Source organism: Pipra filicauda, unplaced genomic scaffold, assembly GCF_003945595.2.
Source record: "Pipra filicauda isolate LSUMZ 115617 unplaced genomic scaffold, ASM394559v2 scaffold318_size846807_pilon, whole genome shotgun sequence".
Classification (NCBI taxonomy): Eukaryota; Metazoa; Chordata; class Aves; order Passeriformes; family Pipridae; genus Pipra; species Pipra filicauda.
Window position 1 is genome coordinate 376,984 of NW_024104441.1, and position 27,651 is coordinate 404,634.

Sequence of the window (27,651 nt, forward strand, 5' to 3'; positions counted from 1 at the left end):
CCGCGCCATGCGGGGCGCCGCAGTACCCGGGTGCAGCGCTCGCTCCGGCTCTGTCCGGCATGACCCCGGCCCGCCACTCCCATCATGGCGGCCGCCGCCGCTCGCCACACCGGTCATGGCGGCCACACACCCGCTCCCCCAACATGGCCGCCCCGCCCGTCCATTCTGCCCGTAACCAACATGGCCGCCCGGGAACGCCGCGCCCAACATGGCGGCCGCCAGGGGGAACTGAGGGCGAGGGGTGGTGATGTCACTTCCAGTCCGCCGCGGCGGGAGTGCCGGCCGGGCCCCCATGGAAGCGGGCGAGGGCCGGCCGGGGGTAGCGGCAACGCTGCGGGCGCTGAACGAGGCGCTGGGGCGGCCCGGCGCGCTCTGGGTGAAGGAGAGCGGCGCCCGCAACCTGCGGCACCGGGACTTCCTGGCGCCGCGGGCCGCGCTGGGCGCCGCCTTTCCCGGTGGACAGGTAGGCCCGGCGGGGCGACTGGGAGGGGGTGGGACCTGCGAGCGGTGTGGGGGGGATTTGGGGGCTGGGGGCATGGCTTGTGATAAGGGGCGGGGTTTGGGAGCCGGGGCGGGGTCACCTCCACACGCCCCGCCCGCGCCGACCCCGCCCCGCCCGCAGGTGCCCCCCGAGGCCGTGTCGGCGGTGCCGTCTCTGCGGGGTCCTGCGGTGCTGCCGCTGTGGGGCTGCCGGGACACGCCGGCGGGGCTGGCGGTACAGGTGCGGCGCCCTGAGGCCTTCCAGCGCCTGCTGGGCCCGCTGCCCGGCCCAGCCCTCCCCGCGGCGGGGGCGCAGGAGGGCCCCGTGGTGCTGCATTGTTCGGCCCTGGGCGGCCCCGGCGCTCTGCAGCCGCGCCACCTCCGCCCGGTCCTGCTCGCCGACCACCTGGCACAGCTGCTGCGCGCCCAGGGGTGAGTGAGTGTCCCCGTCCCGCCCTGCCCGCGCCCCTCGCCCGCCGCTGCCAGCGCCTCCCTCGCCCTCTCCTGCAGGGTCGGCGTGCGCCTGGTCCCTGCCCTCGCCCGGGAGGGCAGCTCGGAGGTCCTGCGACAGCTCCGCATCGACTGGCCCTCCAGCTCCGGTGGTTCGTCCTTCCCTGAGGCTGTCTCGGCCTTGAAGGCAGCGCTGGGCCGGGCTCCCTGTAACACAGCCTGTGAGCAGGGACCGGGCACGGCCACGCTGCCCGAGGGTGTCATCGGTAAAGTGCACCTGAAGAGCTTCGTGGAGCAGCAGGGCTTGGTGGGCTATGACCCCAACCTGGATGTGCTTCTCGGTGAGCCTCACATGTAGAGCAGCTCAGGTGTGGCAGTGGGGGGGGAATGGGTGAAAGGCCTGTTTCCTTTCTTTTCCCACTTATTCTCCTTCAGTCTGGTTTGAGCCTGGGGCAGACCTGATGGTGTGGGATGGCAGGGGATGGCAAACCCTTGTGTCCCAATCTGTGTCCCTCCATCTTTCAGTGACAGAGGGGATGCTGAGGTCCCTGGCTGAGCTGCAGCAAGCTGTTCAGCAGTGCCTGGTGAGTGACCCTGTGGCATTGCCTGCCTCTTGCTTCCCAGGTGGTGTTCCCTTCTGCCAGGCAATATCATTTGAACTCCCTGCTGTGCTCTGTTGCAGGCTGAGGGCCAGAGTAGCTGCTGCAGCATCATACATGTGGTGAACTGTGAGGAGGAATTCCAGCAGCAGCAGCTGGATCTGCTCTGGAGAATTTTGGACCCGGGAGCCCACACAGCTTTGCAGGTGAGCAACCTCTGACCCTCCTCACTGTGGCCCCTGGTATCCCTGTGCTCCAGACTAGGTTTAGAGCAGGGCTGGATTTCACTCAGTTCTCCTGCAGTGCATTTTGGTGGAGCTTCTGAATCTCTGACAGCCTCTCCTCTGTCTTTCAGAAACACCTTGTCTGTGGGCCAGTGAAGATGACCAACCCCTCATCACCCATCAGGGCAGACCAGTACTTCCAGTGAGTTGGTGTGCAAGGCACCTGTTGCTCCCTTGCTTGCCAAGGCTCCCTGTGCTCTGGCCCCGTGGGCACCCAGGCACCCACAGTCATGGCTGAGTGAGCTGCTGGCACACAGAGAGCTCTGTGCACTCCCTCCATCCTGCTTTCCATGGCCACAGGGCTGTTTCAGGAGAACTGGAGGTACCTTCCCCAGTGGCCTTCTCCAGCAGTGCTGCTTCTGCCTCTCTCCAGGCTGCTAAGAGGAAAGGCAGTGGCAGAAGCTGGGTGGTTCCTAAAAGCCCTCTCCAGGCAGCAGCCCAGGGGCCTGCTGGGGTGTGGTTGGCTCTGCTCTGCTCCTGGGGCTTTTGTGCTACTTTTGCTTAGCTGAGTCACTGCTGCAGCTGGGAAGCCCTGAGCAACCTGAAGGCTGGTAGAGCCCTGGGGTCCTCTCTGGGATCAGCTCAGTCCAGAGGGGTTAGCTCTGAGTGTCTGTGTTTCTCCCAGGTTCCGAAAGCGCCAGATGTATGAAGCCTCAGTGATGAAGTATGGGGAGCTTGCACAAGGTGAGGGTTTGTTCTGTGGCTCCACACACAGGTGCAGCTCCATCCCATCTCCATGGCTCCCATGAGTCTCCCCCTCATCTCTGAATTCACAGCCAGTCAGGGTTCTCCCCTCCAGGATGGAGCCAGGTGCTGACCTTGCTTGGGGAAGGCACCTAAACACACAGGGCACTGGCACAGAGCAGCACGTGCTGATGGGGGACGGGGCTGGGGAAGTATGGTGGTCGCCAGCTTCCAGGAGCACCTGGGGTGTCCTGCCTGGGGGTGTCATGGAACCAACTGATGCCACCTTCATTTTCCAGATGAGGCCTGGAGGGAGGTGATTGATACCCTGACAGCGGCTGCCATCAGGTTTGAGATGCTGAGCACTGCTCACCGGAGCCAGGTAGGACAGCAGCGTGCAGGGAGCCAGGGCTGGCAGGCCGTGGGAACAGCAGAGTGGCTCTGCACTGAGCAGCCTGCACTGTGACTTGCCTGTGCCCTCAGATCACCCTGGACCTGGAGAACAGCAGCATCTCCACGAAGGGAACCAAGAGCGGTGCCTTTGTGATGTACAACTGTGCCCGCCTGGCCACGCTCTTCGACAGCTTCCAGCGGGCTGTGGAGCGGGGTGAGCACCAGCCCTGCCACCCTCCTCTAGCAGCCACTTCTGGAGCCACGGGGGCTTCTCCAGGCACAACAATCTCCCTTCTTTCCAGGGACATACCCACCTCTGCCACCAGCGTCCGAACTGAACTTCTCCTGCCTCCGAGAAGAAGTAAGTACTGAGAGGGGGAATGTGGGGACCTGCACACCCTCAGCTCCAGTGATGGATGCTACTGGCCCAGAAGGATCTGGCCCTTAAACACATTATCCCTTCACAGGGTGAATGGCTCCTGCTCTTCAACTATCTCTTGCCCTTTCCTGAAGTCCTGGAGCAGGCAGCACAGCTGCCCACACCCTCCAAGGGGATCCGGATCACAGCCAACACAGAGACAGTAAGTGCTACATGCCATAGCACCCATGGGTGCTGCTCCTACAGTCCCAGCCCAGGGCAAAGCTCCATGCCAGCAGGTGCTGCCCATCCGTGAGCAACACAGCTGGTGCTGAGGGAAGAGACTGCAACACCCCTGGGGCTGTTCCTGATGTGCTTGGGGTGGGGAAAGGCCCAAGACTGGCCAGAACCTGCTGTGCCATCAGAATGTGTCTGCCTTGCAGGTATGCAAGTTCCTGATCCAGCTCAGCATGGATTTCAGCTCCTACTACAACCGGGTGCATGTCCTGGGGGTGAGTTGGGTGTCCCAGCCTGCAGCCTTATGGCTGGACTGCAGCTGGGAGGCAGCCGTGGTGGAGAGGCAGCAGTGCCTCTAGGGCCAGCCTGCTGAGGGGCAGTTTGGCCACCAACCCCAGTTGCTGCCTCTCTCCCCACAGGAGCCATTCCCTCACCTCTTTGACCAGATGTTTGCCCGCCTCCGGCTGCTGGGAGCAGTGAGGGATGTGTTCCACAGCGCGCTGGCGACTCTGCACCTCCCTCCTCTCAGCCAGATCTGAGCCACCCCTGAAGAGCTGTGCCATGGTGTGACAGGCACCTGGACAATGTGCTGTTAGGGGAGGACAGGGCATGCCATCTCCAGCAGGGTGAGGGGCTGCCCCAGCACCAGGCAGGAGACACCTGAGCATACGCAGGCACTTCCCCTCCCAGCGTCTGTGGTGTTTGGGGCTTAGCCACATGCTCCCTGCAGCTGTGCCCAGTGTGTAGGGAAAAGGGAGGGCTCCTGTGGCACCCCACAAACTGTGCTGGGAACACTGAGGGAGGTGGCACCAGGAACCAGTCACCACAAAACCAGGCACCAACATCACTTCCCTCAAAGCTGTTTATTGAAGGTTGCTCCGTGCTGGCAGGGAGCTCCTGAGGCTCCAGGCTCCTGTCAGGACCTGGCCCAAGCCCCAGTACTGGGGTCCAATACACTTGTTGCTGGACAAACACTGCATTTGTTTGACCTCAGAGCTGTTTGTCCTTCCCTTGCTCCAACTGTCCTGGGTCCTGCTGCTGCACAGGAACCCACTTGGCCTGACACAGTACTGAAAGGCTGCTCTGAAGGCGGGGGGGCATGTGTGGGCACCCTACAGGGTGCTACAGCAGGGGATCAGTGTCTCTGTGCATTTTCAGCACCATCCTCAGCACTGCAGGGTCAGGGCTGGCACATCAGGCTGCAGCCCACCAGCACCTGACCCTTCTTGGCCTCCTGCTGCCCTCAAGCTCCCAGTGCTGGGCAGGGCCCTAAGCACCCTCCTCAGCAGGTCCCTCTCTGAGACCAGGGTTGGAAAGCCTGGACATGGGTCCCTCACACCTTGGGGAGAAGGTTCTCCCAGGCAGAGGGAGCTGACAACCCCAGTTCTTTATTGCCTGGGGAGTCACAGGCCCCTCCAGGAGGGGTCACATCTGCCTTCACCCCTGAGACCACTGGCCTTGAGCACCCCATATGCAGCTGTGCTGCCCCTGAAGGAGCCAAGCATGCCCATCCCCTCAGGAGGGGACACATCAGTGTGCAGGCTGGGGGCTACAGTGATGGGCAGAGCGCCCTCCCAAGATAGGCAGGGACTGGGATGTGTTGCACACCTGCCCATTCCTGGGGAGCCTCTAGTGGCGAGGGCTCAGAGGGGGCTGTGCCGCACAGCATCTCCAGGCCCTGCCCACAGAGCACGCAGTAGTACCGCAGTTCCCCCCCGGCCTCCGCCACCTCCCAGCAGTCCAGCTCAGCCAGGTCAGGCACGTGGAAGAAGGTGGTGCTGAGGGGGACCAGCCCCCCCGGGCCCCAGCGCCACAGTGTCAGGCGCTGATCCACTGAGGCCGAGAGCAGCAGGTCCGGCCGCAGCACCCGGATACCCGTGACGTGGGCAGCATGGGCACAGGGCCTGGACACTCGCTCCAGGATCTGCAGGCAGGTCCCTGCTGCGGCCTCGCCCTTGCCCAGGGCCACCTCCAGCAGGCAGATGTGGATGGAGCCATCATCACTGCCACTGGCCACCAAGTACTGTCCCTCTGTCACCTTGCTGACGTGCAGGCTGTTCACACCGCAGCTGTGGGCCATGATGGTGAGCAGTGGGACACCCAGGGCTGGGAAGACAGGCTCGGTCAGGAGAGTGATGCTCACCTTGGTCAGAGGGAGCAGAGGAGCCACCAGTGTGGCCACCCTCAGGCGGCAGAGCAGGGCTGCTGGCAGTGACACCCACCCAGGGGCTGCATCTCCCCCTCCGCTCGGTGCAGGGCAGCGGTTGCGTCCGTGATGGGGCTGGTGATGTCCCAGAAGGCGATGCTGCCGTCAGTGGCTGCACTGCACAGGAGGTGCCTCCTAGAAGGGAGGTGTAGGGGGAGCCTCTGGCCACAGCCCTGAGGGTCCCCACTAAGATCTATGGAAATGGCAGAACAGCCTCCCTGACTTCCTCCCTTCCCTTCTCTCGCTGAGCTGCCATCCCTATGAGGAGAAATGCTTCTCCCCAGAGCCCAGCATTCAGGGCTCACCTCTCCCCTCCTGTCCCTGTGTGCAGGAACGCCTCCACCTTCAGCACACAGCGCTGGTGGTGAAATGACTCTGCCACCAGCACCAAATTCCGAGCAGCCTCCAGCAGCCCGAAGACCCTGCGATGGAGCAGAGGACAGTTGGCTGTGGGAGGAGGGAGCTCCTGGCATCTCTGCCCCAATTCCCACCATGCACTGCCCTGTTCCCTGTGCAGAACAGGCCACACCCATGGCAGCGGCTTCCCACGTAGAGCCTGTTCTGCTTCCATCATCAGCCCCAGCTCTGTTCTCCCTGCCAGGCTGCACCATGGCTCCTCACCGGACTGATCCATCGCTGCAGGCAGCAGCCAGGAACTTCCAGGGTGTCAGCAGCTGCTTGGTGCTGGTGCCAGGTACAACAGAGAGGCACATGTACCTGCAGCAAAGATACAATGCTCACCAATGCCTTGGTGACACCTGTGGCCCTGGGGAGGTGAATGGCCCACGAGAACAGCCCAAGCCCAGTGCTGGATGCAGCTCTGAGCACTCGGAGAAGGCACAAGGAAAGAGTAGGCCTTTCCCTAGCCACAAAAGCCCCTCAAGGCCGAGCCACAGGGCACCAGGAATGCACACATGAAGCCACACTGGCCCAGTCTGCCTCAGCTGAGCCTGCAGCTGCACAGAGCAGTACCCCAGTGGAGGCCAGTGTGGTTCTCATCACCCTCCCAGGTCATAATCACTACTAACCCTGCCTCAAGTAGTCCCTGAGCATCACCTCGTCTCCGGGTCCATCTTGACGAGCTTGTGCCTGTTCTTCTTTCTCTCCCAGTGCTCGTCCAGCCGGTGGGAGGCCACATGGATGACCTGGCAGGCCACAGCGCTCTCCAGGCTCTCCACAGCACTCTCTGGGTCCCCAGCACACAGCAGCCGGTAGCACTCGATCTGTGCCCGGCCACCCGCAGAGAAGAGCAGGGCAGACAAGCCCTCCTCACCAAAGCCCTTGTCTCCAGGTCCCGTGGGGCCGGCCAGTGCCAGCGTCCTCACACTGGAAATGTGGTCACTGAGGCGAGCGAGGGGCACGGCTGCCCGAGAGCGCTCACTGAGTGCCAGGACACAGGCCGTGGTGTCCTCGCTGCTGGTGACCAGCACGTTAAGGGCGACATGGCCAGGCACCTCCATGGCCCCCAGACGCCGTACACAGGTGATCTCCCGCCCGTGCAGGGATGCCAGCAGCACCTGCTGCTCGCAGGGCTCAGCCTCACAGCAGTACAGCATCACATCCCCAGACTTGATGAAGGCAAAGACCTCAGCCCAGGGGCTGCTGCAGTAGCTCCAGGAGCGGTGCCCACCCCCACAGGGGATGCAGTGGAGGTTCTCGCTAGTCCTGCTGCTCCACACCACAAAGTTGTCAGCGTGAAAGCCCAGCACGAGCAGGTCCCCGTCTGGGGTGAAGCGCAGCTCCTCGATCCACTGCAGCCCTTTGCAGGGCCTGTGCTTCCGCAGAACCTCCAGCTGCTGGTCCCGCAGGTGGAGCTGGCGGTAGACACCGTCACGGCCAGTGCTGTAAATGTAGCCCTTGTGGCAGGTCACCGAGGTAACCCCTGTCTTCCCGTGGAGCCCAAAGAGCACGGACAACGGGGACTCCAGGGGAAGGACCCCTTTGTGTGACAAGCAAGACAGCTCCAACTCGCTGCTAGAGTCCTCACCGACCGAGTCAGCGACACCATTGGCAATGCCGGTGCTTTCTGCAGCCCGCCTCGAGGAGCTGCTGCAAGGGAACAGGAGAAGGGAGCCCCGGCGGTCGCCGCAGACCAGGAGCTCTTCCTGGGGCAGGAAGGCAGCGCAGGTGTGCCAGCGCTGCTTGCAGGGGGGCAGCAGGTACCGTCCCATGAGCCGCACGCAGGGTGCCTGCCCGGGGCGGTGCGCGACGTCCAGCCAGAGCATCTCCCCTTCGGGACCGGAGGCCAGGAGGGTGGCAGCGGTGGCGGAGGGCAGCCCGGGGCGGGGGGCCCAGCTCAGGCCGAGCACGGCCCCCTCGAACAGCCTGAGCGAGGCGGCGGTCCCGGGGCTGCTCAGGACGAAGAGGAGGAGGCGGCCGTCGCTGCCGGCCAGGGCGCAGAGCGCCTCGTCCCCGCCGGGCAGCGGGGCGGCCGCCAGCACGGCGCGGGTCCCGCCGGCGGCGGGGGCGGGCAGCACCGGCGCCCAGCGCCCCTGAGCCGCCTCGAACGCCGCCAGCCCGCCCGCCTCGCCCAGCACCAGCACCCGCCGCGGCCCCGCCAGCACCACAGCCCGCGGCCGCTCCGGGGCCCCCAGCGCCGCCACAGCCGCCGGCGTCGCCCGCCGGGGCCGCCAGAGCCGGACGCCGCCGTCGTCGCCGCCCGTGGCCAGCCGGCCGCCGGCAGGGCGCAGGGCCAGGGCACGCAGGGCCCCGCGGTGCCCGCGCCGCTCCCGCCGCACATCGCCGCTGACTCCCCACTCCAGGCAGGCACCGTCCTCCCCCGCGCTGACCGGGAGCGATCCCCGGAGCACCACGGCGGCCACCCGCGCCCCGTGCCCGTAACACACCAGCAGGCAGGCGCCGTCCCCATCACCGCCGCCCAGATCGCCCACGGCCCAGAGCCGCACGCTGCGGTCCTCAGAGGCGGAGGCGAGCAGCCCCCGCGCCGCCGCGTAGCAGAGCGCCAGCACCGCGCCCCGGTGCCCGCGCAGTTCCCGCCGCGGGGCCGCCGCGGCCGCCGCCCGCCACATCACCACGGCCCCCGCCGCCGTGCCGGCCGCCAGTGCCAGGCGCTCCCAGCCCGCCCCGGCCAGCACGGCGCAGCGCAGCGCCCCGGCCCCGCCGCAGCTCGCCCGCCTCAGCCAGCGCCCGCCGCCCCGCCACTCGTACAGCGCCACGGCCCCCCCGCCCAGCGCCAGCGCCAGCCGCCCGCCCGGTGCCCACCGCGCCTCCCACACGCGCGCCCCGAGCTCCCGCGCGGCCCCGCCGCCGCACAGCGCCAGTAGCGGCCCCCCGCCCGGCCCCCCTCTCCGCACCGCCAGCACGGCCAGCCAGCGCCCGCCGAACACCGCCACCCGCGCCGCCGGCCCGCGGCCCGGCTCGGCCCGCAGCCCCTGCACGCTGGCCTCACGCAGCACGCTCCTCCGCGCCGCCGTCCCGCCTCCACTCAGCCGGAACGCCACCACCTCCGGGCCTGTGCCTGCAGGACACCGCGTCAGCCACCGCCGCCGCTGCTGCTCCCACCGCCCACCCCGTCCCGTCCTGGTCCCGCCGCTCACCCGCCAGCAGCACGTCCCCCGCGAACTCCAGCGCCGTCACCGGCGCCACCAGCGCCACCGACTCCATCTTGGCGGCACCCCCACGGCCCCGCCAGCCGCCCATTGGCCGAGCCGCGCGGCCCCGCCCCCAGAGCACGCGGAGGCGGCGCCCGTCTCTGCACGCTTTATTGGCGCGCGACGCGGCCCCGCCGCGCACGTGGTCCGCAGCCCCGCCCCCCCGCACAGCGCGGGAAAAGGCCACGTGCGCGCGGCCAGGCCCCCCGCGCCTACAGCTCCAAGTGCGCCCCGCTGTAGGCCTTGTCCACTGTCCACTCGCCCGGGGCTCCGGCCCCGGCCCCCGCATCGGCCCCCGCATAGCGCTCCATCTCCTGCTGGAACTGCTGCTGCCGCCGGCGGTTAGGGTCGACATTGATCCAGTTGTTGGCGATCCACTTTGTGCCTTGGGTGACCAGGCAGCCTCCATGCAGGGCGAAGTCATCCAGCTCCCCCACCCAGCCTGCAAAAGAGCAGAGCCCTGGTAGGAGGTGGTGAGGAGGGCAGGCAGAGCCGGGACCGTGCGGGGACACCTGGCCAGCAAACACTGATGTCGGTTTTCCTGCCCGCAGTGCCTGCTTGGATTTGAGTTGATACATCTTACAGGAGTAGCTCCTCCTAGCACCCCTCCATCTTAGTGCCACCCCAACCTAGTGCCTATGAGGAGTTCACTCCTGGGTACAAAATGTTCATTGCCCCCACATCTCCACTCAGCACAAGGGGGCTCTTGCATTCTGCATCACAGCAGGTGTTTTTCTCAACTCTTCCCAAAAAGGGAAGCTGGCATGGAAGAGATGAGTGCTGCTGGTAGAAGGCCTGTGAAGTCAGAGGCTGATAGCCATTTTGGAGACTGCATTTCAGCAGTTCTAAATTACCCTCTCTTTACAGAGGTCCCATGGTTTTTCTGTGGCAGACTTGCATCAGCAGCTACTTTCCATTTAGGAACAAATTGCTCATAAAAACACGACAGGGCTCTACTCGCAGCATTGATGGTCTTGATATTCTCACCCAACAGCCCAAACACTGGTCTTGTGACCTCCTCTCTGTGGATTTTCTAGAGATGGAAACATGGGCTGCTCCCAGGGGCCCTGGGAGTTTATACTCCTTCCTCCCACCACAGCTCAAAATCTGCCATCGAAACCCTCTGGAGCCACGCTCACCAGCAGCCTGGAATATTCATGTCAAAGCCCAGCCTGTCAGGGCAAACCACACTGTGCTTCATGACAAAAACAGCCCCAAGGACAGATACCACGGGGTTGCGGCTGAGCTACAAAGCAGGCGTCAGCCCCAAGCCTTGTGTGGGGTGGCCCCTGCCTGCCTGTGCTGCAGAGCTGATGGCTGTGCCTTTGTCTACCTCCCCTCCCCACCCCTTTGGGCAACACCACATCAGTGACACACTTTGAATTGCAGACCAAGTTCCAGCAGGAGTTTCAGCTCGCACAGCAGGATGGGAGGCAGCTGGCGGTGGCGAGTGCAGCCAAGGTCTTTGTTTGCTAGCTAGTCCCGTCCCCCAAAGACATCAGGAGCCACTGACCTACTGCCTGTAAACAAAGGCCTTTCAGAGTCAGGAAGCTCCTACCCAGCTGGTGACAAGAAGATTCTACAGTTCCCACTAGCAGGCAGCTATCCCCTTTAGCTGTTTTCTGAGCTCCCAGCTACAGCAAGAAGATGATGGCTGTCACCTCCTGCAGTCTACCCCTCCCAATAGCCAAGTCTTGAAACAAGCCCATACCTTCTCCGTCGGACAGGTAGTTGTACCAGAAAACAGCAGTGCCTTGCTGAGGTTTCACTCGCAAATTGCCCTTGTCGCAGTTTTTCCGAGTATCTCGCAGGTCAACATCGTTCTGGATCAAAGACTGGGGAGGAACCACAGGGAAGGTGTTGCCAATGGGGCTGGAATGAGGCACATGCACTGGGCTATCCCTGCTACCAGCCATCACCCTGCTCCTTGCCCCACAGGGACAGCTCAAGGGTGACACAGGGGCTTTCACAACCCACCCAGAGTAGCCAGTTTCAGTCCCCTGGAGGTCCATAACCTGTTTCTGAGCAGCTGCCCATTCCTTAACACATCGCCTGGCAGGGGCACAACATACCTGCCAAGGCTTAGTCTGAGGAAACGTGCTCAGAGAGAAGCAAGTAGGACTCATGTTGTGGCAGCAAGGCCAAGAGACTCCCCCTCACACCTCTGAGCAGGGAGAGCTGCAGCTGTCAAAGCCCTGTGCTTCTTCCCTCGGCCTCAGAGGGAGAAGACCATAAGCGGAGCACAGCTTCCCTAACGCTCAGCAGCCTCACACACCAGCCCCCTTCTGCAGTCACAGTGAATGAAGACATTCAAAGAGAGACTCAGAATCCCCAGGGGTAACATGAAGGTGAGGTCCATTTACCATCTCTTCGTACGTCCTGTTATCAGCAATAGGAAAGACTGTCTCGCCTCCCCCAGTCACATTGTTCAGGTAGAACAGCACAGTCACATACCTGCAAGACAAAGAGGCTGTCAGGGGGCACACCTGGAACACCTGGAGGAGAGGCACAGGGGCTCTCCACATCCTGCCCCTCCACCATACATATAGCAGCTCCTCCAAGACATAACAAGGCACATGATTTACACCATCAGCTTTTCTCAAAGAATAACACAAGGACAACAAAGAAAATCCCCACCCAGAACAGTGAGAGTGCGCTTGTAGGCTCTGGTGGGGATGGCCCAGCAGCTCTGCACATCACTCTGTCCTCCATGCGAGGACCCACAGGATTTGCCTGCCTTCTCCTTCAAACCCCTTTATGCCAGTGATCTCCTGAGCTGGTTTGTGAGCCCCATAATCCAAGCACCAAGTCCCATGCGGGGCAAAGTGAGATGTCTCTCCCCACCCCTTCTCTAACGCGTTCCAGACTGTGTCAGGGCAGAGCTTACCGGCAGGAGGTCTCAAAAGGAGCGCTCTCGTTGGCGACGAGCTTTGTGTGGCTGCAGGCAGTCTCAGGGAACACGGGGCCACTGTCCATGTGGGCATGGTAGTGCCCTCCCTGGTCGTACCGCACAACCTGGAGGGGCTCGCTGTGCTCCACGATCTCGGGGGGCAAGCGAGTCAGGCGCATCACCCTGGGGAAGAGCAAGGCAGGTGAGCGGGAAGCACCCTCAGCCTGGTCAGATGCTACTCCCAAGCAGTGAATACATCTAGAGAAAGAGAACCCCCTTCCCCAACAGACCGGAGAGACGGATGGCTGCATGCCAAGGTATGGGCCTGTTTCAAGACTTGGCTATTGGGAGGGGTAGACTGCAGGAGGTGACAGCCATCATCTTCTTGTTGTAGCTGGGAGCTCAGAAAACAGCTAAAGGGGATAGCTGCCTGCTAGTGGGAACTGTAGAATCTTCTTGTCACCGGCTGGGTAGGAGCTTCCTGACTCTGAAAGGCCTTTGTTTACAGGCAGTAGGTCAGTGGCTCCTGATGTCTTTGAGGGACGGGACTAGCTAGCAAACAAAGATAGTCCTGATAGATCTGTTGGTCCATCAGTATCAGTCAGAAAGCCCTTGTCAAGGTTAATAAAAAAAACCCAAAAAAACAAAACCGAAGGATGCATCTCCAGCAGGACTGCTCTCAGGAAGTCTTTGCTTGCTCAGCAAGATCCTCTCTTTCTGTGCGTGTCCCTGGAGCCTTCATGTGTCATCACTTCTCTGGACTCCTGCACACCACCTACAGACCTCAGGGACAGTTAGCAAAGCACAGGGCCCCTGCTGAGAGTGAACGAGAGACTAGCTCTAGGAATAGTCTTGTCACCTAACTCACCTTTCCCTGTTGCCTTTGCAGCAGCCTCCCCCAGGGCAGAGGGGCACTGGAAGTGACCAAGGAGACTGGAGCCCTCCTGCTCTGGGATTTTTCCACTGCTACATCTGAGATCATCCCCAAGGTAAGCAGGTACGTCTTGAGACCTGCCAAAGAACACTCAGAGCTCTGAGAATCTGGACCAGTGAAGCCCTTGGGGCAGGTGCAAGGAGAACACGGCACCTGGGCAGGATGGCAAAGCCCCTCCAGGCACTGCATGGTCCCAGGGAGGACTAACAGCCTCCTTCAGCACTGTGTCTTCACATCCTCCTAACAGCCAACTGAGGAGCGTCCAAGTGGAATGCTGATACATGGTGTGTGTGCTGGTTGGCACGGAGAAGGTGGCAGCCACAGTCTGCTCTAATCAAGGCAATATGCGACCCCATTCTCCCGCTGGAATGCGCTGAAGAAAAGGAGTGGCCAACAGCCATTTTCAAGCTTCAGGACAGATTTTACCCACCCATGTTCTGGGTGAGGACCAGCACCACAAGAACAAGAGAGTCTCCAGCCAACTATTTGAAACTCACCAATGCTACACGATTTGGTCTGAGTGCTGGGTTTCATCTGAGATGAAGGGAAGGGTAAGAGGTTCTCCCATCTGCCGTGAGCTGCCCTACAATATGTGTGCTTGGAGAATTGAACTAACTTGGCTTATTCTAGGTGAAGTCGTGCTTGTTAAAAAGTCAGTTCTGAGTAGCTAAGACAGATTTCAGTGAAATGCATGAGTAACTAAAGCAAATGACAGCAACTACTGGCGCCCAGACAGCATTGGAAATGGGCAGCTTCTCCCAGTAAGCTCATTTACTAATTAGAATGAAGTATTTCATATACTGCCAAATCTTCCTGGTTTTATAGGGCTGTTCCCAAAAGTGAATGGAGATGCTGAAAGGTTTGATTTTTCTTTTTCCCTTTCCACGGGACAATACAAATTCTTGTTCTAATGAAAACCTTCTCTTCCCATTTTGTGTCTGTGTTAACTGCTCTTTATACTCCAAAGACTTACACACAATTAGGAAATGTAGATGTTAGCAAGTCTGCCCCTGCCTCTCCCAGCACAGGTGATCCTCGTGCCTTCCCAAACCCAGCCACCCCTTGGCTGCTTGGCCCTTACCTTTGCCGTATGGCTCTCATGACCTGGTGTGCCCCCTCGCCCTGGTACAGCCAGGTGTGCTGGCTGTTGCGCACCAGGTCACTCATCTTCACCTTCTGGCTTCCCATGTACTTATGGAAATCACGGATATTCAACTGTTTGAACTCCTCCAAACTCAGCACACCTACAGGAACAGAGGAAAAGCTGCCTGACTCTGGTGCAGGTAATAGTTTCTGGCATCCTGTACTGGAAGAAAAACCAGCTGAGGGTGCTGCAGAAACTACCCTCCTCAAACAGACCCCAATCAGGGTCCTGTGCCCACCACAGGCTCTGTACTCCTACACTCGGGATCACGGGCCCCAACAAGGCTCTCGCCTGCAGCAGAGGACTTACAGCAACCTGCCAACGTGAACCGTGCAGGGTCAGAAGTGGGACAGGCAAAGCACTATTCTGAACTTTAAAAAGCTCCTAAAACACACAAACCAATCCATCGAAAGAGAGAAACAGCCCACTACAGTTCTAACATACACAAAAAAGTCTGTGCCACCCAGTGTCTTGGGGCTCGTTACTTAGATATTTAAATAAACGCATTTAAGGACAGAATGGGACACCTCAGAACAAATTTTCCACACGATCTTGTGGGCTAATTAAAAAAAGCCAAACTCAAAACAAGCAGTACATTCTCCTGCATTTGTGTAATTGCAAAACACGAGTGAGGAATACATCAGGGTATGATCTTGCCTAGGTGGAAGTAAAAGAAAAGTGAGAGCTAAAAAGCGGTTTCTCCTAAAACAGGTATTTCTTGTTTGCACTCAACTGGACTCAGCAAGGGGTGGACTTTTGCCTTATTTTGCTTCAGAAGAGTCCTCAAATTTGTTGTTTCCTCTTTCTGGAGAAGGGAAGCCTCACACTGGGGACCAGGTCCTGACACCAGTGTGCAGTGCTGTGCCCTGTGCTGCCCAGCAGCCAGCACACACCATGGGCTGGGAGTGGAGCTCATTCAGGCAGCAAACCCAGTGCTGCTGGGTGCCAGCTCTGCTCCCTGGGCACAGCACCCCCTGGCAGCAGGAAGGACCAGCCACCAGGGTCAGCCTGGGACAGTTCCTCAGGTGTCAGTGGTCACGACCAAATGATCCACTGTTATTATTCCTAGTGTCTCTCTGTCCCCATTTCCCCTCACTCCCCATGGTCTGATGACGCAGGGCCACATCCAGGTTGTGACCTGGTCCCTCAGTGTCACGTACCAATCTAACAACAGAGGGAAGCAGCACTCTGGAAGCAAGGTCCTGCCAAGAGGCCTTTAACTGGACCTTTCATTTGTTAATGTCCAGAACGGTGGAAAAGCCACTGAGGACTCAGTCATACCCCTGCCAAGAATGCCACCAGCCTGGGGGAGAGGGCACGGGGTGCCCTCCGGATATTTATGCGTTCACACTGGTACTGTTTCAACTCCAAAGCAGCTCCTCCTGGGCAGCTCTCAATGCCAGGTCACTGGAAGAGAGCGTGCAGAGCCTGTGCATTCACTTAATTTGATTAGGAAATGGAGTGCTGCCTAATTGAGGCCACTCTAATTAGAGCAGCAGAGGTTAGAGTGCTCATCCGGACAGTGTGGGAGCCCTAGGGAGACCAGGGGCAGGAGGGGCAGAAGTGGCCTCATGGAGGGACTTTGCAGTGGCAGAGAGGGCAGTCAGCGAAAAACGCTGACAAGACCATCCTCACCGCCACTTAATTCCACCCTCCCCTGCCAGTGACATGGGACTTCCAGCCTGCTGCAGAAGCCTCCCTGAAAACAAGGGGGGGCGTGGAAGGTGTGTCTTAACACCTGCATCCCAGGTAACAAGAGCTCTGTAGTCAGAGCCAGAGCAGTCTGTCAGATCAGGGGAGCAAAAGTGCACCCCGAAGGTCTTGCTACTGTGGGGCACAAACCAAGGAAGGTGTGACAGGGGAGAGGGAGTGCAGAGTTGTATTCTGGTGCTGCTCCTGCAAGACCCAAGCCCAGGTGGTGGGACCAGTCTGCTGTTAGATTGGTGATGCAGGGGCAGGAGTGCTGCGATATCAGGTTTACACTGAGTTTACTTTCCTGAGAAAGTCTCTAAAGCAGTGTTACTTTCCTCTGCAGAACTCAGCTAGAGAAACAGGCCAGAGTAGGGACACGGCTCTTGCTCTGCCCCACATGGCTGCATGAGGCATCCAACGTGCTGAGGGCAACAGGGATTCCCCAAAAGCTGGTCTTACCATTCCCATCAGGATCAGCCTTGACTGCTGTGTACATCTCACGGATGTTTTCAGGGGTCATCCACCTGCCGTTCCCAAGCCGAGTGTGGGTCAACACCTGAAATTCATAAATGGATCAACACAGGGCACTGGTTTCTTGTACTCCCAAACCCCCGCAGATTCCCTGTGTGAGGCCTGGCAGGCTCTCCTCTGCAGAGCCAGCCAGGCATCGGCACATTTCCGCAGAAACACAACTGTGGTGAGAACCATCTGGCAGCCACACACAGAGTGTGGCTGGTGAGTGCTGTTATTTCCAGTTTAGGTCATGGCAAATGACTGCTGGGACTTGGTTAACCAGCCCTGAGGTGGAGGGGGCACAGCTCTTTCTCTTGAAGGGAAAGTAAAGCTATTGATGATAAAAGTGAATGCTTTTCCTTGTCCAAGATAAGGGCTTGGAACAAAATGCTTCCTTTTCATGTGTGCAGAGAGATGCAGGATCCTGAAGAGCTCCCAGCAGGCTCCAGAGAAAGGAGCCTTGCCCTGGGTTGTGACTGGTGCAGTTTCCCATACCCTGCAACACTTGTGGCCCACAGGATGAGTCAGACCCCCGGCTCCACCTGAAATGAGAGCCTAGGGAGGGACATCCTTGGACTGCCAGGACCTGCCCTGATGCACCCTCCTATAAAGGGCAAGGGCGCTGAAGAGCTGTGGACAATGTGCTCATTATCCCCCCTGGGCTCCTCAATAAGGGTGGCTTTGCTGGGGCTTGTGAATTCACACAGGGAGTTTCCCACAGGCTGCACAAAGCAGGGCTCAGGCGACAAACTCACTTCCTGGGACACCCGGCAAGAGGCAACCCACAACACAAGGAACATTTTATCCAGCATATTCAAAACACATGTGTCCTGCCAAGGACCGCTGCTACCTCCCAATAGCATGATAACTACTGCACATTGCCCCAGAAACTTCCATGCTGAAGGCCAGCACAAGCCTTAAGACATAAAATCCAGCAAATACTGATTGGTATACACCGGGGTCTGCCCTACCCAAGCACATGAGTAACCAAGAGACCATCTGAGGAGGGGACCTGTCGGAGGGTGCCCAGCAAACCACCCCTGGTCTGTCCAACACTCTACCTCTTTGAGCTGCAGCTGCCCATCCTGATTATGGTCCAGGAGATTGAAAATGTCCATCTGGCTGATTTCAATCATTTCCATGGCTTCCTCATAGTCATCTGTTGGTAAGATCTGGCTCTTCTGCAGCCCCTTCAGCTTTGCAAGATGGACGATGAGCTTGCACTCCTCCTCTGTCAGGAAGTCGGGAATTTCTAAAGCAAAAGTGTGAGCACCAACAGAGACTGAGGAACTGTTACAGTGGGATCCCATACCACTGGCAGGAGACTCAGGAAAAAAAAAAAAAAGAGGTGAGGTGTAATTTAAGAATTGCCTAAGTTTGGGACATTCAAAGACATCCACCCTTCTACCAGAAGAGCTCTCAAAGAGCATACGCCACACACCTGAGCTGATGGAGGCAGGTATTTTTACAGCAGCAGTTCCTAAATGTTTGGATGCAGAGGTCAAGCCCTTAAACTCTCTCACACATACCACAATGGACAAAGGAGTGAACAAACGTGCATATCACTGCATATTACCATTTCAAAGGTGCCATGTTAATCACAGTCTGGGAATTGCTGCTTTACAGGAAGGGAGGCCAAAAATCCTTACAGTGGGCAGTGGTGACAGCCCAGGTTTCAGGCTTCCTTGTTCTTTGCACAAAACCAAATACCTTTTGCACATATAATTTGGGGGGGCATGGTCCAGTGCTCTACTATAAAACTCAAACAGAAAGGAGAAAAATTCTAACTTTTTCCCCACTCATTCTCTTGATCCTCCACTAAAAATGGCCTTCAAATGCAATATTAAAGGGGAACATACTGCACATGGAGGATGCCACACTCCATATCCAGGTATTACCAGCTTTCCTTTGCAGCATAAACCCAGCAGCAATCAGGCAATTCCAGGATCCCAAGCAAATTTAAATGCAGAGAAATCCTCCAATGACCATGAGGAGATTTCTAGCTGCATGGTATACTTGGAAAGTGCTGGCAAGGTCCCATTCCAGAGTTAGACTGTGGCCCAGAAGGTTGAGAGGATCCTCCTGGCTGGTATCTGTCACTACTGTGGTGATCTTGTTACCAGCTACTGAGATTTTTGAAAAGGGAAAGAAAAGCCACCAACACAGGACAGCTTCAGTGCTCCTAGATCCAAGGTCCTGCTCTCCAAAACTGCAGCTTCCTGGAGCTCCTGCAGGTATGTGCCAAAGACATATTATAGATCAATTATGGCAGCAATCCTCAAATGGGGGAAAAAAATTAATTACTTCCGTGACCTGAAATCAACCGTATCGGCTCAAGCTGTCAATAAGCAGTTGGCTTCTTGCTAAGTACAGACTAGAACTAGCACTGTAGAGAATGGGCTGTTCCTGGGAAGCCCCAGGAACACAATGCAGCCAGCTGTATCTGTAACACCCTCCCAGGAAGCAATTTCCGCCACAGGCAGTGCAGGGTCCTTGTGCCAGAGGATGTTTCAGAGCTGGAGCTTCCACTGACCAGTTTGAACCTCGTGGCATAGCACCAGGTCCAAATGAACTGTGTGTGCTGGCAACCAGCACCCCCACTATTTCCAGCTCCCCAGACTGGGCTACAATAATGATGGATTATGGAATCTTAATTATGTGCTGGAGGAAGGACAATTCTGCTCTTCAGTGGTAGTAACAGGATTTCAGAAGGAAGCAGGAATTCTGTTAACCAGAAAGCGTGCTGTCATGCAGGTTGCAAGGTGAGAGGGTTTCCAGCTGAGTGCTGCCAATCCCATCCGCAAACAACCTGGCTCCACAGCTGCAAATTAGTTCCTCTCTGCCCTCAGCTCTCCTAAACAGTTAACTTCTGGCTGTGAGACCATCCTATCTCCCTGCCTGTTCAACAATAGATCCAGCTAAACAAATGCCTCCTAATTGACTTTGAGCAACACTTGATTGCTTTCACAAAAAACAAAAGAGAGGAAAACATTGGGGTTTATGAAATAATGACTAATCCTGGAGCAAGAGAAAGGGGATGGGTTGGAGCACTGGTGTCAAACAGAGATTCAATTTTGGCTGAAAGAGCCCCAAGACACATGGGCCAAGTCATTCATCCCTCCCCAACTGCCCTCATTTCCACACCTGCTGATCTAAGCCAAACCCCTGCTAAAATACAAACAATCGGGGCCGCTGGCAAACAAAAATTGGAGCATTGTCTTCCCCATGAGGGCTCTGAAAGGGCCGCACTTAATGAGGATGGATTGACAGAGAGGTGGCTCCTAGGCTATAAAAGGCATCTCACAGTCAGGAGCAGCTCAGTCCAGGGTGCACTGCCCATCCTCCCGCTCTGAGCATGGTCACAGCCCACCGCAGGCACCCCTCGAGGGTGGGTGGCCCATGGCTGCTGGGTCTCACGGTGTGGCTGCTGCTCTGGGGCTCTCCGGGAGCCTGGGCGAGCTACCTGAGGAGATCCTCCAGCTGCATGCCCATCCCACACCGCATGGCCTTGTGCTACGATATCGGCTACTCCGAGATGAGGATCCCCAACCTGCTGGAGCATGAGACCATGACAGAAGTCATCCAGCAGTCTTCCAGCTGGCTGCCCTTGCTGGCCAGGGAGTGCCACCCAGATGCAAGGATTTTCCTCTGCTCCCTCTTTGCACCAATCTGCTTGGACAGGTAAGATGTTTTTACAAGTTATTTCAGCTGTAACAGTTAACTCTCCCCAAGAGCACAACTGCATGTGCCTCTGGACAGAAAATGCCCATGATGTGATCAGTGCAGTCCCCAAGAAGCCGTGCTGTCCCTCTTGGCAAGGGGCAACTGGACTACTCAGCAGGGTGAAAGCGAAACATGAGCATTTCATCTGGTAGAAGTAGAAATATTATGTTCCCTCCTTTAGATTTTTCTGCTCTCCCACCCCAGGCACTGCTGCCTGGCCACCCCCTCGCACACCAAAGTAGCTGCTGGTACCCACCATCATCACCTCCTACCTCCCATGAAGCCCCTCACCCCAGCTCCTGCCCCAAAAATGTCTCTCAGCCCAACAGTTCCAGCAGCAGAGGGAAATCCCCAGTTCTGAGATGCAGCCCTCAAAGTACAGAGCTGCTAAGGAAATTGGGTATCTGATTAGGCACTTGTAAAGGTAAGCAGCCTTCACACAACTAGAGAAGATCCCTGGGGGCTGGGGTGGGGCAAAGGGCTTCTGACAGCAGCCGGTATGGAACAACCTCATCCCTCCTGTCCTCAGAAATTCATTGTTTGCTGCCTGGACGCGAATGTTCAAAAAAATCAAAGCTCCCCAAATTGCCTGCTAGCACTGCAGTGTGCAACACAGCCCTGTGGACAGCAGTGGTGCCAGGGCTCCACCCTCAGCCTGCTGCCAGGCATTTGGAGGTGCTGAACCCCCATCCCCTCCCCAGGCTCATCTACCCCTGCCGCAGCCTCTGCGAAGCCGTCAAGAGAAGCTGCGCGCCCGTCATGGCTTGTTACGGCTACCCCTGGCCTGAAATCCTGAACTGCAACAAGTTCCCTGCAGATCATGAGCTGTGCATCGCAGCAGTCTCCATGGATGAAAATGCCTCCAGCAGGAGAAGTAAGAGGTTTTTTCCTCACGTACTTTCCCATATGTAACACTCAAAGCTCAAAAGGATGATCCTATGAATTGTTTCTACTCTGAATATTTCTGGTTTTAAGCTGTATTTTTTAAAAAAAAATACAAATCGTAGTTTTGTTCTCTCTGGGAACTGTGTCTAGAAAATTAGCATAACATTGACTGTGGCTTGTTCCTCTCTCTGCTGTATTCATTAGCTCCCTGGGTGCCATCATACCCCGCAGGGTTTGGGGCAGGGGGAAGGAATGGCTGTAAAGCCTCCAGCCCAGGCACAGCAGGAGAGCTCATAGAGTGCAGGCTCCCGGCAGGGCAGCGAGATGTGCTTCCAGCAGAGCAATGGAGCTGCAGCCCTGATCTTTCAGTTGTGTCCAGGGTTTAAAAACATGCAAAAAGAAATGTTTTGCAAGCCTTCTCTTTAAACATTGGGAAACATCACATAGGAACATGAGCCTCTGCAGACATGAGTTACACCAAAAAAAAAATCTGTCTGAAAGACTAAATTAAACACCCAGATACTGATGAACACTGGGGTAGATTCAAGAGCAGTTAAGGGGAGAACAGACATTTCAACATCATTTCAGCATCACTGGATGGAGTCTGGCTACAGCACTGGCTTTGCTGTTTCATCCTAGCGAGGAGATCCTCATTAAGCATTTTCATTGCTGCTTTAAAATGCAGCAACACACAGAAGTCTAAACAAAGCACAAGTGGGACCTGCTGCAGTCACAGGAAGGAGAGCTTAACATTTCCCACCCTGGCAGTCTGAGATGTCTCTGCAGGGCCTGGGTAGCTCAGGAAGAAGTGTCACTTGGAAGCAGCAAGCCACCATTTGCAGACCTCAAAATTTCATTGTGTGTTTTCCAGTGAAGCTTGACAAGGGTGTTATAATCAAATTTCTGTTGCAGCAGTGCCCCGAGCCAGCTGCAAGGACTGCGAGCTTGAGGAGGCCAGCACTGCCAGGGAGATCCTGGAAAGCCTCTGTGCCAATGATTTTGGTGAGTACCCTCCTCTTCCTCTCAATTGCTGCTGTTCCCTTCAGCAGCCAAGCAGTGGCATGGACAGAAAATGGCTTTGTCACAACATACTGACTTGGAGGAATTGCAGCTTTTACAGCAGATGTCAGGTATTTTCAGGTCCCACCTTACCTGTGAGGCAGCAAGAGCGCCTGGCTCCAGGCAGCACCAAAGGTGAAGACCTGCTTTATTTCTGATTAGGTTTTGGTCTGTGGCTGCTAAAAATAAGCACTACTCTGGTTTTGCCTTTGAGATCAACATTTCCATCAATGTCCACAAAAACCTTTAGCAAAATCCATGCTGGCTACTTCAAACTTCAATACTGTTGTTCTAGTAATGTGACTCTTCCTCTCCTAGCCCAAGCAGGCAGCAGCACTGGCTCTGCTCAGTCAGCTGGGAGGAAGTTTTCAATATATGGCCCTGAATTCAGGCATGCATATAAAAATATTTTTAATAATTAAAAAAAATGTTACAAATCCCAGGTTGCTGTCAGTCATGTCACCTCCTGAAATCTCAGTTCAGAGAAAACTCAGTTTGCAGGAGACCAGGACTGCTTGCTTATGCCTGTGCTTCCCACAGGGTTTCTGCCCATGCAGTGGTGCTGATAAACCTTTGCTACTCTCATGAGGAAAACGGAGTGAGAAGGAAGTCTCCCAAGTAACAAGCAGTAGGACAAAAGGAAAAGGCCTCAAGTTGCATTGGAGAGGTTCAGATTGGGTATTAGGGAAAACATCCTCACTGGAAGGGTAGTCAAGCCCTGGAACAGCCTGCCCAGAGAACTGGTTGAGTTACCATCCCTGGAGGTACTTAAAAAAGATGTGGATGTGGCATTCGGGGACATGGTTTAGTGGTGGACTGGGCAGTGGTGGATTAATGGTTGGACTCAATGATGGTAGATGTCTTTTCCAACCTAAACAATTCTATGACTCTAAGAACAGTGTTCAGTACTGGGGACTGACCTCAGATGAGAACTTTTACAAGTTCACTGCAATTACAAGAAATTGGGCAGATTGTCCCCATATTACGGAGACAGCAGAGAAGCCTTGGGCTGACTCTTTGTTTTTAGGTAGGTGAGAGCTATGAAAAGCAAACAGAACTAAGAGCTCTTTTTCCAACCCCTGCAGCAGTGAAAATCCGGATCCTGAGGAAGAACACAACCACGAGTATCTCGGACTTTGACCTGGACCCTTCCAGGGTGGAGGTGCTGAAGCATGGCCCACTCCTCAGGACTGAAATCCCCTCCAGGCTCCAGCAGTGGCTGGACATTGATGCCACCTGCGCCCACAACATCATGAGGGGCACTCATGCTGGGGTCTTTGTTGTAAGTGGCGAGGTACAGAGTGACAAGGTGGTGGTGAACAAGGCCTATGCCTGGCAGAAGAGGAACAGGAACCTACACCAGGCGGTGCGGAGGTGGAAACATCACCGCTGCCCTGAACAGGCGGGACGGAAGGTCTGAAAAATCTCAATTCCAACAATAAGAAACTGCTCCCTTCCCTATGGCTAGAAAACTCCTTTCCCTGGCAAGTGGTGCTTTGGAGATGTACAGTCAGTATTTCTAGGTGATTCGAAGCGGTCATAGTGCACAGATAGGCCTCACTACAGATCCCTGTTTTACCAAGACAGAGCTTAAGGATGCAAGTTTAACACATTCCTCTAATGAGGCTCTGCAGATCCAGGACGTGTGATGGACAGCTTTGTGTAGGATCCAACATCACAACAAAACTGAACTCTGCAGGTGAGCACAAACTAGAAAGACCTGTAGTAACAGTTCCTTCTAGTTCTCGCCATCAGAGCTGGTATTTCAGCTTCACTATTTGACCCTGAGACATTGATGCTGTTCCAGTGCCTGCTTGCTTTCTATCCAGAGATTACATGAAAGCCGCCCTGACTGCTAAGTGATACTTTTTATGTAATGGAGCAAATACTTTACTCTTGAAGAGCCTGAGGTAAATTAAGGGGGTGAAGAACCCACCCCAGCAATGCCCAGACCCTTAAAAAATGCACGCTAAACTCTGCTCTTGAGCAGTCACTCAGGCTGTCCCTTTAGCTTCCTGCACTGAGAACTCATGAGCATCTGCACAGGTAAAAGGAAACAGCCATTCTCAAGCAGGAAAGGCACAGAGCAAAGATAGCTGAGGGTTTCTGCATAACAGGGAAAACCATTTTCCAACATCAGAAATTCAGTTTGGATCAGAAGATTCCAGTAACCAGGGATATCATAAGAGCCTTGAGAAACAGCAGAGTGCGAGTGAGACATCAGCTGTTAAAAGCTCTGCTTTGGTGTGATCAGCAGCTTTGCTCGGGACTGGGAGGTGAGCCCCAGCCACAGCACAGAAGGTGCTACTTGCAGTTCTGACATAGGAGCAGAGGAGAAACATTCCACAGCTGCCTGGCCTTCCAGCTGCACACAGGGAAACAGAAAAGGTGGGAAAACTCAGCCTCACCAAGTCCTCCGCAGCTCACTCTCACCCCAGCAGGATTGTCGCTCCCTGCAGGGTACCCACAGCCACAGCTCTGTGCTCCAGACCCCAGAGCAGAAAACAGCAAATCCCCTAATGAGAATCCCTCACGAGTCGGATTTCTACTGCCTAACAAAGCACTGTCCATGGAAAGTTTTCTATATTGGTTTAAACCGAAATAAAAAAAAAAAAGGGGGGGGAAACCAGCCTTTTGGAGGAATGTTTTCTGCCCCGCTGGTGCCGCCTGCAGTCTCGGCTGTGGCCGCCGCCTGGTTTGATGGAGACACTTTGCCTCCCTGTGCTCGTAAAACTCACCAACAATCCACGGCCTGGGCTCCTCCTCACACCAATGTGGGCTGGAATGAGAGCTCACACACTCACACTGGAATTCAGCTGCGCCCTGACATTTGTGCAGTGATTACTTCTCTTTCCTGAGGCTTGGAAGAAAACCAACCAAATTTCCTATTCTTATTCCTCCCCACTGCCTTGTCTTACAAACTGCTGCCCAATCCACAGAATCTGCTGTCAGGTGGTCCCTGCAACGGCAGTATCTTCTGAACAGACTGCGTCTGGAAAACACAACTGAACACATAAAAGCTCTGAAGGTTGAAAAGGTTTTGTCTGATTTATTTTCCATTAATAGGGTTATTTGATTACTAGTGTTTCCCAACTAAAAAGTGCACAGATGGTCTGACTTACAAGCTTTAGAAATGATGCCTTGTAGCCAGAGGGGGAAAAAAAATAGGGCAGGCATTTTTTCATAGCTCCATGAAATGAAAGCTTCAGTTTGATGCAGATGTGACTTACTCACATTTAAAAAACAAACCGCAAGTTCCCCTACGGTGCCCAGCCCATGCCCCAAAGCCCAGAGCTCACATTAAATCATTAATGGGTGTCTGCTGCTGTGGTCCCACTGCAGTCTGCTCTGCTGAAAGCAAGGATCACAGACCAGCCACTGCTTCCTTAAATTGGCTCTCATATGCCACAGCACTTTGTCTTAAATCCCCAGAAACGCAACAGTCTTTGCTAAGGACTTCTGCGTTTATCAAATGCAACCAAGTTAAAGACAAACTTCCACTAATTTAAGCAACAGAGATGAAATAAATTAGTTTTTTAAAAACCAGCTGAATTAGATTGGTACTGTTTGCATAGATAGAGAAGTCTCTGAAAGTCTTTTAAAGTCAGAATTGGCTCCTGGCAGGTTCATCCAAGAGATAAGAGCTGTCTTGCAACTTGCAGCTTCTAAATAAGGGAGTCCTTATCAGAGGACAAAGGAGAACAGGCTCTTGTGGCATCTCAAATGGTGAATGTCTGTCGCTGTGTGATGGCATCCTCAGGGAGCAAAGCTTCCCTCAGAACCAATGGAGGTGCTGGAACAACAAGCTAAAAACTGTGGGATTGCTGCTGCCAGGACTAACCTGCCTTTTATCACCTTCAGCACCTTCCCTGCAGGCCAGGACCAACTCTTTCACTGCAGTGGTACTGGTGGGGCAGGGAAGGTGGAAACAGAAGTTCTCCTGAGTGAAAACCAGAGTGATTGCCCCAGGCTGAGGTTCTGGTACTGACACTGGTTTTGTGATGCTGTGGGGTATCAGTTCCAGGTTGGTGTATCTGTTTCCTGAATGTCAGACAGAAATCCACCAAGAAATTGGAAAACCATGAGTACCACCTATGTAGAAATAACAAAAGAATTTTGTAAAGTTTTTCCAGATACTTAATGCATTAACGGAGTTTAATAAGAAACCTATGGTCAGGCTTTCAGTGTATATAATCTCTCTGGAATCAGAAAAGAACCCTCTATTTATATTATTGAGAAAGCATCTGAAAGATTCTTCATGCTGTCTTTTCAGAGACAACAGGTTTTCTCTGACTTTGCAGTAGCAGAAATTTTGTAATGATCTGTCCCCCCAAAAATTAATTTGAATATTCTCAGTGGATTTCCCGAACACAGAGTTCAATTAATGAGACTTTACCAGTCATAGCAAAAAAAATCACAGAAAGGTAAAGAAGGTTTTAAAATATCTCAGAGACGGATGTCGTGTGGTTGTGTATCAGAGCAGCCAAAAATAAATCTGGAACAGGATGCAAAATGGTGGAGGACATGAAATCTATCAATTCCCCTGTTACTCATTTCCTCAGTGCTGAAGCACCAACACTAAATTGCTTTTTCATAATTTATTACCAAAAGTTTGGGTATCTCTTGCCCCTTCCTAATACTGCACAGCTTCTTCGAGGTCCTTGCCAGCTGTCTATTCCGGGTATTTTAAAGGGAATCTGAAAAACCTGGAAAGGTTAATCTTCCAAATTCTTCAAAGCGGACCATCCACAACAAGTAATCCCGTATCCATACGGGGAATACCGTATCAAAATACCTTAAACGAAACCACAGCGTTTTTAACGCAGCCCCCAGGAGCAGCAGCACAGGGAGGTGATGCAAACACGCGAGAAGTCGCTTCCCCCCGAGTGGGTGTAAGGCAGCGGCGGGTGTCAGACACACACACACCCCCCTCCCTCCGCCGTCAGGGCAGCGCGGGCAGCGCAAACGCCCCGCCACCGGCGCGCCCGGGGCCGGGCTCGGCCGCTGCCCCCGGCGGGGCCGGTACTCACCGAAGAGCAGCGGCTTGAGGCTCAGGGTGCGCACATTGTGGGCCCTGCCGGGCACCAGCTCCACCCGCTGCGTGTGGCCCACCTGCGGGGAGAGCAGCCGTCAGCAGCGGCCCCAGGAGCGGCCCCGGCCCCGGCCCCCGGGTCGCAGCCTTGCCTTGATGCCCTCGAGGCGCGGGAGGGCGCGGGCGGGCGGCGGCGGCGGCGGCGCGGGGGCGGCGGGCGGCCCGCCGGGCTCGCCGGCGCTGAGGTGCACGAAGAGCAGCAGCCCCAGCACGTTGAGCACGTAGAGGTGCGCGAAGACCATGAGGACGAGGAAGTAGGGCCGGGAGCAGACGGGCCGCGGGCGGCCCCCCGGCGGGCCGGGCAGCGGGGGACCCTCGGCCCGCGCCTCCGCCGCCGCCATCGCCCCGGCCCGGCCGGCCCCGCGTCACCGCGGCAACGGCCCGGCGGGCGCTGCGGCAGCGCGGGGCGGGGACAGC

The 27,651-nt window shown here is 56.3% G+C and overlaps 4 protein-coding genes across 4 annotated transcripts; 2 read left to right on the forward strand and 2 right to left on the reverse strand.

Annotated features, from left to right (window-relative positions):
• The first annotated feature begins 1 nt into the window (after nt 1).
• DALRD3 (DALR anticodon binding domain containing 3) lies at nt 2–4,462 on the forward strand. The gene is made up of 13 exons (XM_027713913.2): nt 2–463; nt 623–912; nt 991–1,271; nt 1,456–1,514; nt 1,613–1,735; nt 1,885–1,955; nt 2,439–2,497; nt 2,797–2,879; nt 2,981–3,104; nt 3,193–3,251; nt 3,358–3,471; nt 3,692–3,760; nt 3,905–4,462. The coding sequence occupies exons 1-13, from the start codon at nt 248–250 to the stop codon at nt 4,022–4,024; spliced, it is 1,668 nt and encodes a 555-aa protein (XP_027569714.1). The 5' UTR covers nt 2–247; the 3' UTR covers nt 4,025–4,462.
• On the reverse strand, nt 4,330–9,399 carry WDR6 (WD repeat domain 6). Its single transcript, XM_039383588.1, has 6 exons — nt 9,249–9,399; nt 6,748–9,169; nt 6,313–6,408; nt 5,997–6,113; nt 5,708–5,826; nt 4,330–5,591 (listed from the first exon to the last, which is right to left on the reverse strand). The coding sequence occupies exons 1-6, from the start codon at nt 9,349–9,351 to the stop codon at nt 5,035–5,037; spliced, it is 3,414 nt and encodes a 1,137-aa protein (XP_039239522.1). The 5' UTR covers nt 9,352–9,399; the 3' UTR covers nt 4,330–5,034.
• Nucleotides 9,399–27,609, reverse strand: P4HTM (prolyl 4-hydroxylase, transmembrane). Its single transcript, XM_027713848.2, has 9 exons — nt 27,327–27,609; nt 27,173–27,254; nt 17,537–17,727; nt 16,422–16,518; nt 14,208–14,370; nt 12,190–12,375; nt 11,666–11,756; nt 11,014–11,137; nt 9,399–9,744 (listed from the first exon to the last, which is right to left on the reverse strand). The coding sequence occupies exons 1-9, from the start codon at nt 27,573–27,575 to the stop codon at nt 9,515–9,517; spliced, it is 1,413 nt and encodes a 470-aa protein (XP_027569649.1). The 5' UTR covers nt 27,576–27,609; the 3' UTR covers nt 9,399–9,514.
• Nucleotides 19,831–23,562, forward strand: LOC113984111 (secreted frizzled-related protein 5-like). Its single transcript, XM_027713849.2, has 4 exons — nt 19,831–20,156; nt 20,900–21,072; nt 21,996–22,085; nt 23,228–23,562. The coding sequence occupies exons 1-4, from the start codon at nt 19,831–19,833 to the stop codon at nt 23,560–23,562; spliced, it is 924 nt and encodes a 307-aa protein (XP_027569650.1).
• Nucleotides 27,610–27,651: the final 42 nt, after the last annotated feature.

Bases quoted from the DNA above. Each gene is read 5' to 3' on its own strand.
- DALRD3 (XM_027713913.2), top strand. From the start codon at position 248: ATGTCACTTCCAGTCCGCCGCGGCGGGAGTGCCGGCCGGGCCCCCATG. The intron at 2,498-2,796 runs GTGAGGGTTTGT...TTCATTTTCCAG, and splicing joins GTATGGGGAGCTTGCACAAG to ATGAGGCCTGGAGGGAGGTG. The intron at 3,105-3,192 runs GTGAGCACCAGC...CCTTCTTTCCAG, and splicing joins CCAGCGGGCTGTGGAGCGGG to GGACATACCCACCTCTGCCA.
- WDR6 (XM_039383588.1), bottom strand. From the start codon at position 9,351: ATGGGCGGCTGGCGGGGCCGTGGGGGTGCCGCCAAGATGGAGTCGGTG. The intron at 6,409-6,747 runs GTGATGCTCAGG...TCTTTGCTGCAG, and splicing joins AAGATGGACCCGGAGACGAG to GTACATGTGCCTCTCTGTTG. The intron at 6,114-6,312 runs GTGAGGAGCCAT...GCTCCATCGCAG, and splicing joins TGCAGCGATGGATCAGTCCG to GGTCTTCGGGCTGCTGGAGG.
- LOC113984111 (XM_027713849.2), top strand. From the start codon at position 19,831: ATGGTCACAGCCCACCGCAGGCACCCCTCGAGGGTGGGTGGCCCATGG. The intron at 21,073-21,995 runs GTAAGAGGTTTT...TTTCTGTTGCAG, and splicing joins AAATGCCTCCAGCAGGAGAA to CAGTGCCCCGAGCCAGCTGC. The intron at 22,086-23,227 runs GTGAGTACCCTC...CAACCCCTGCAG, and splicing joins CCTCTGTGCCAATGATTTTG to CAGTGAAAATCCGGATCCTG.
- P4HTM (XM_027713848.2), bottom strand. From the start codon at position 27,575: ATGGCGGCGGCGGAGGCGCGGGCCGAGGGTCCCCCGCTGCCCGGCCCG. The intron at 14,371-16,421 runs GTAAGACCAGCT...CTGTTCCTGTAG, and splicing joins GGCTGATCCTGATGGGAATG to GTGTGCTGAGTTTGGAGGAG. The intron at 11,757-12,189 runs GTAAGCTCTGCC...TTTGTCTTGCAG, and splicing joins CCTTTTGAGACCTCCTGCCG to GTATGTGACTGTGCTGTTCT.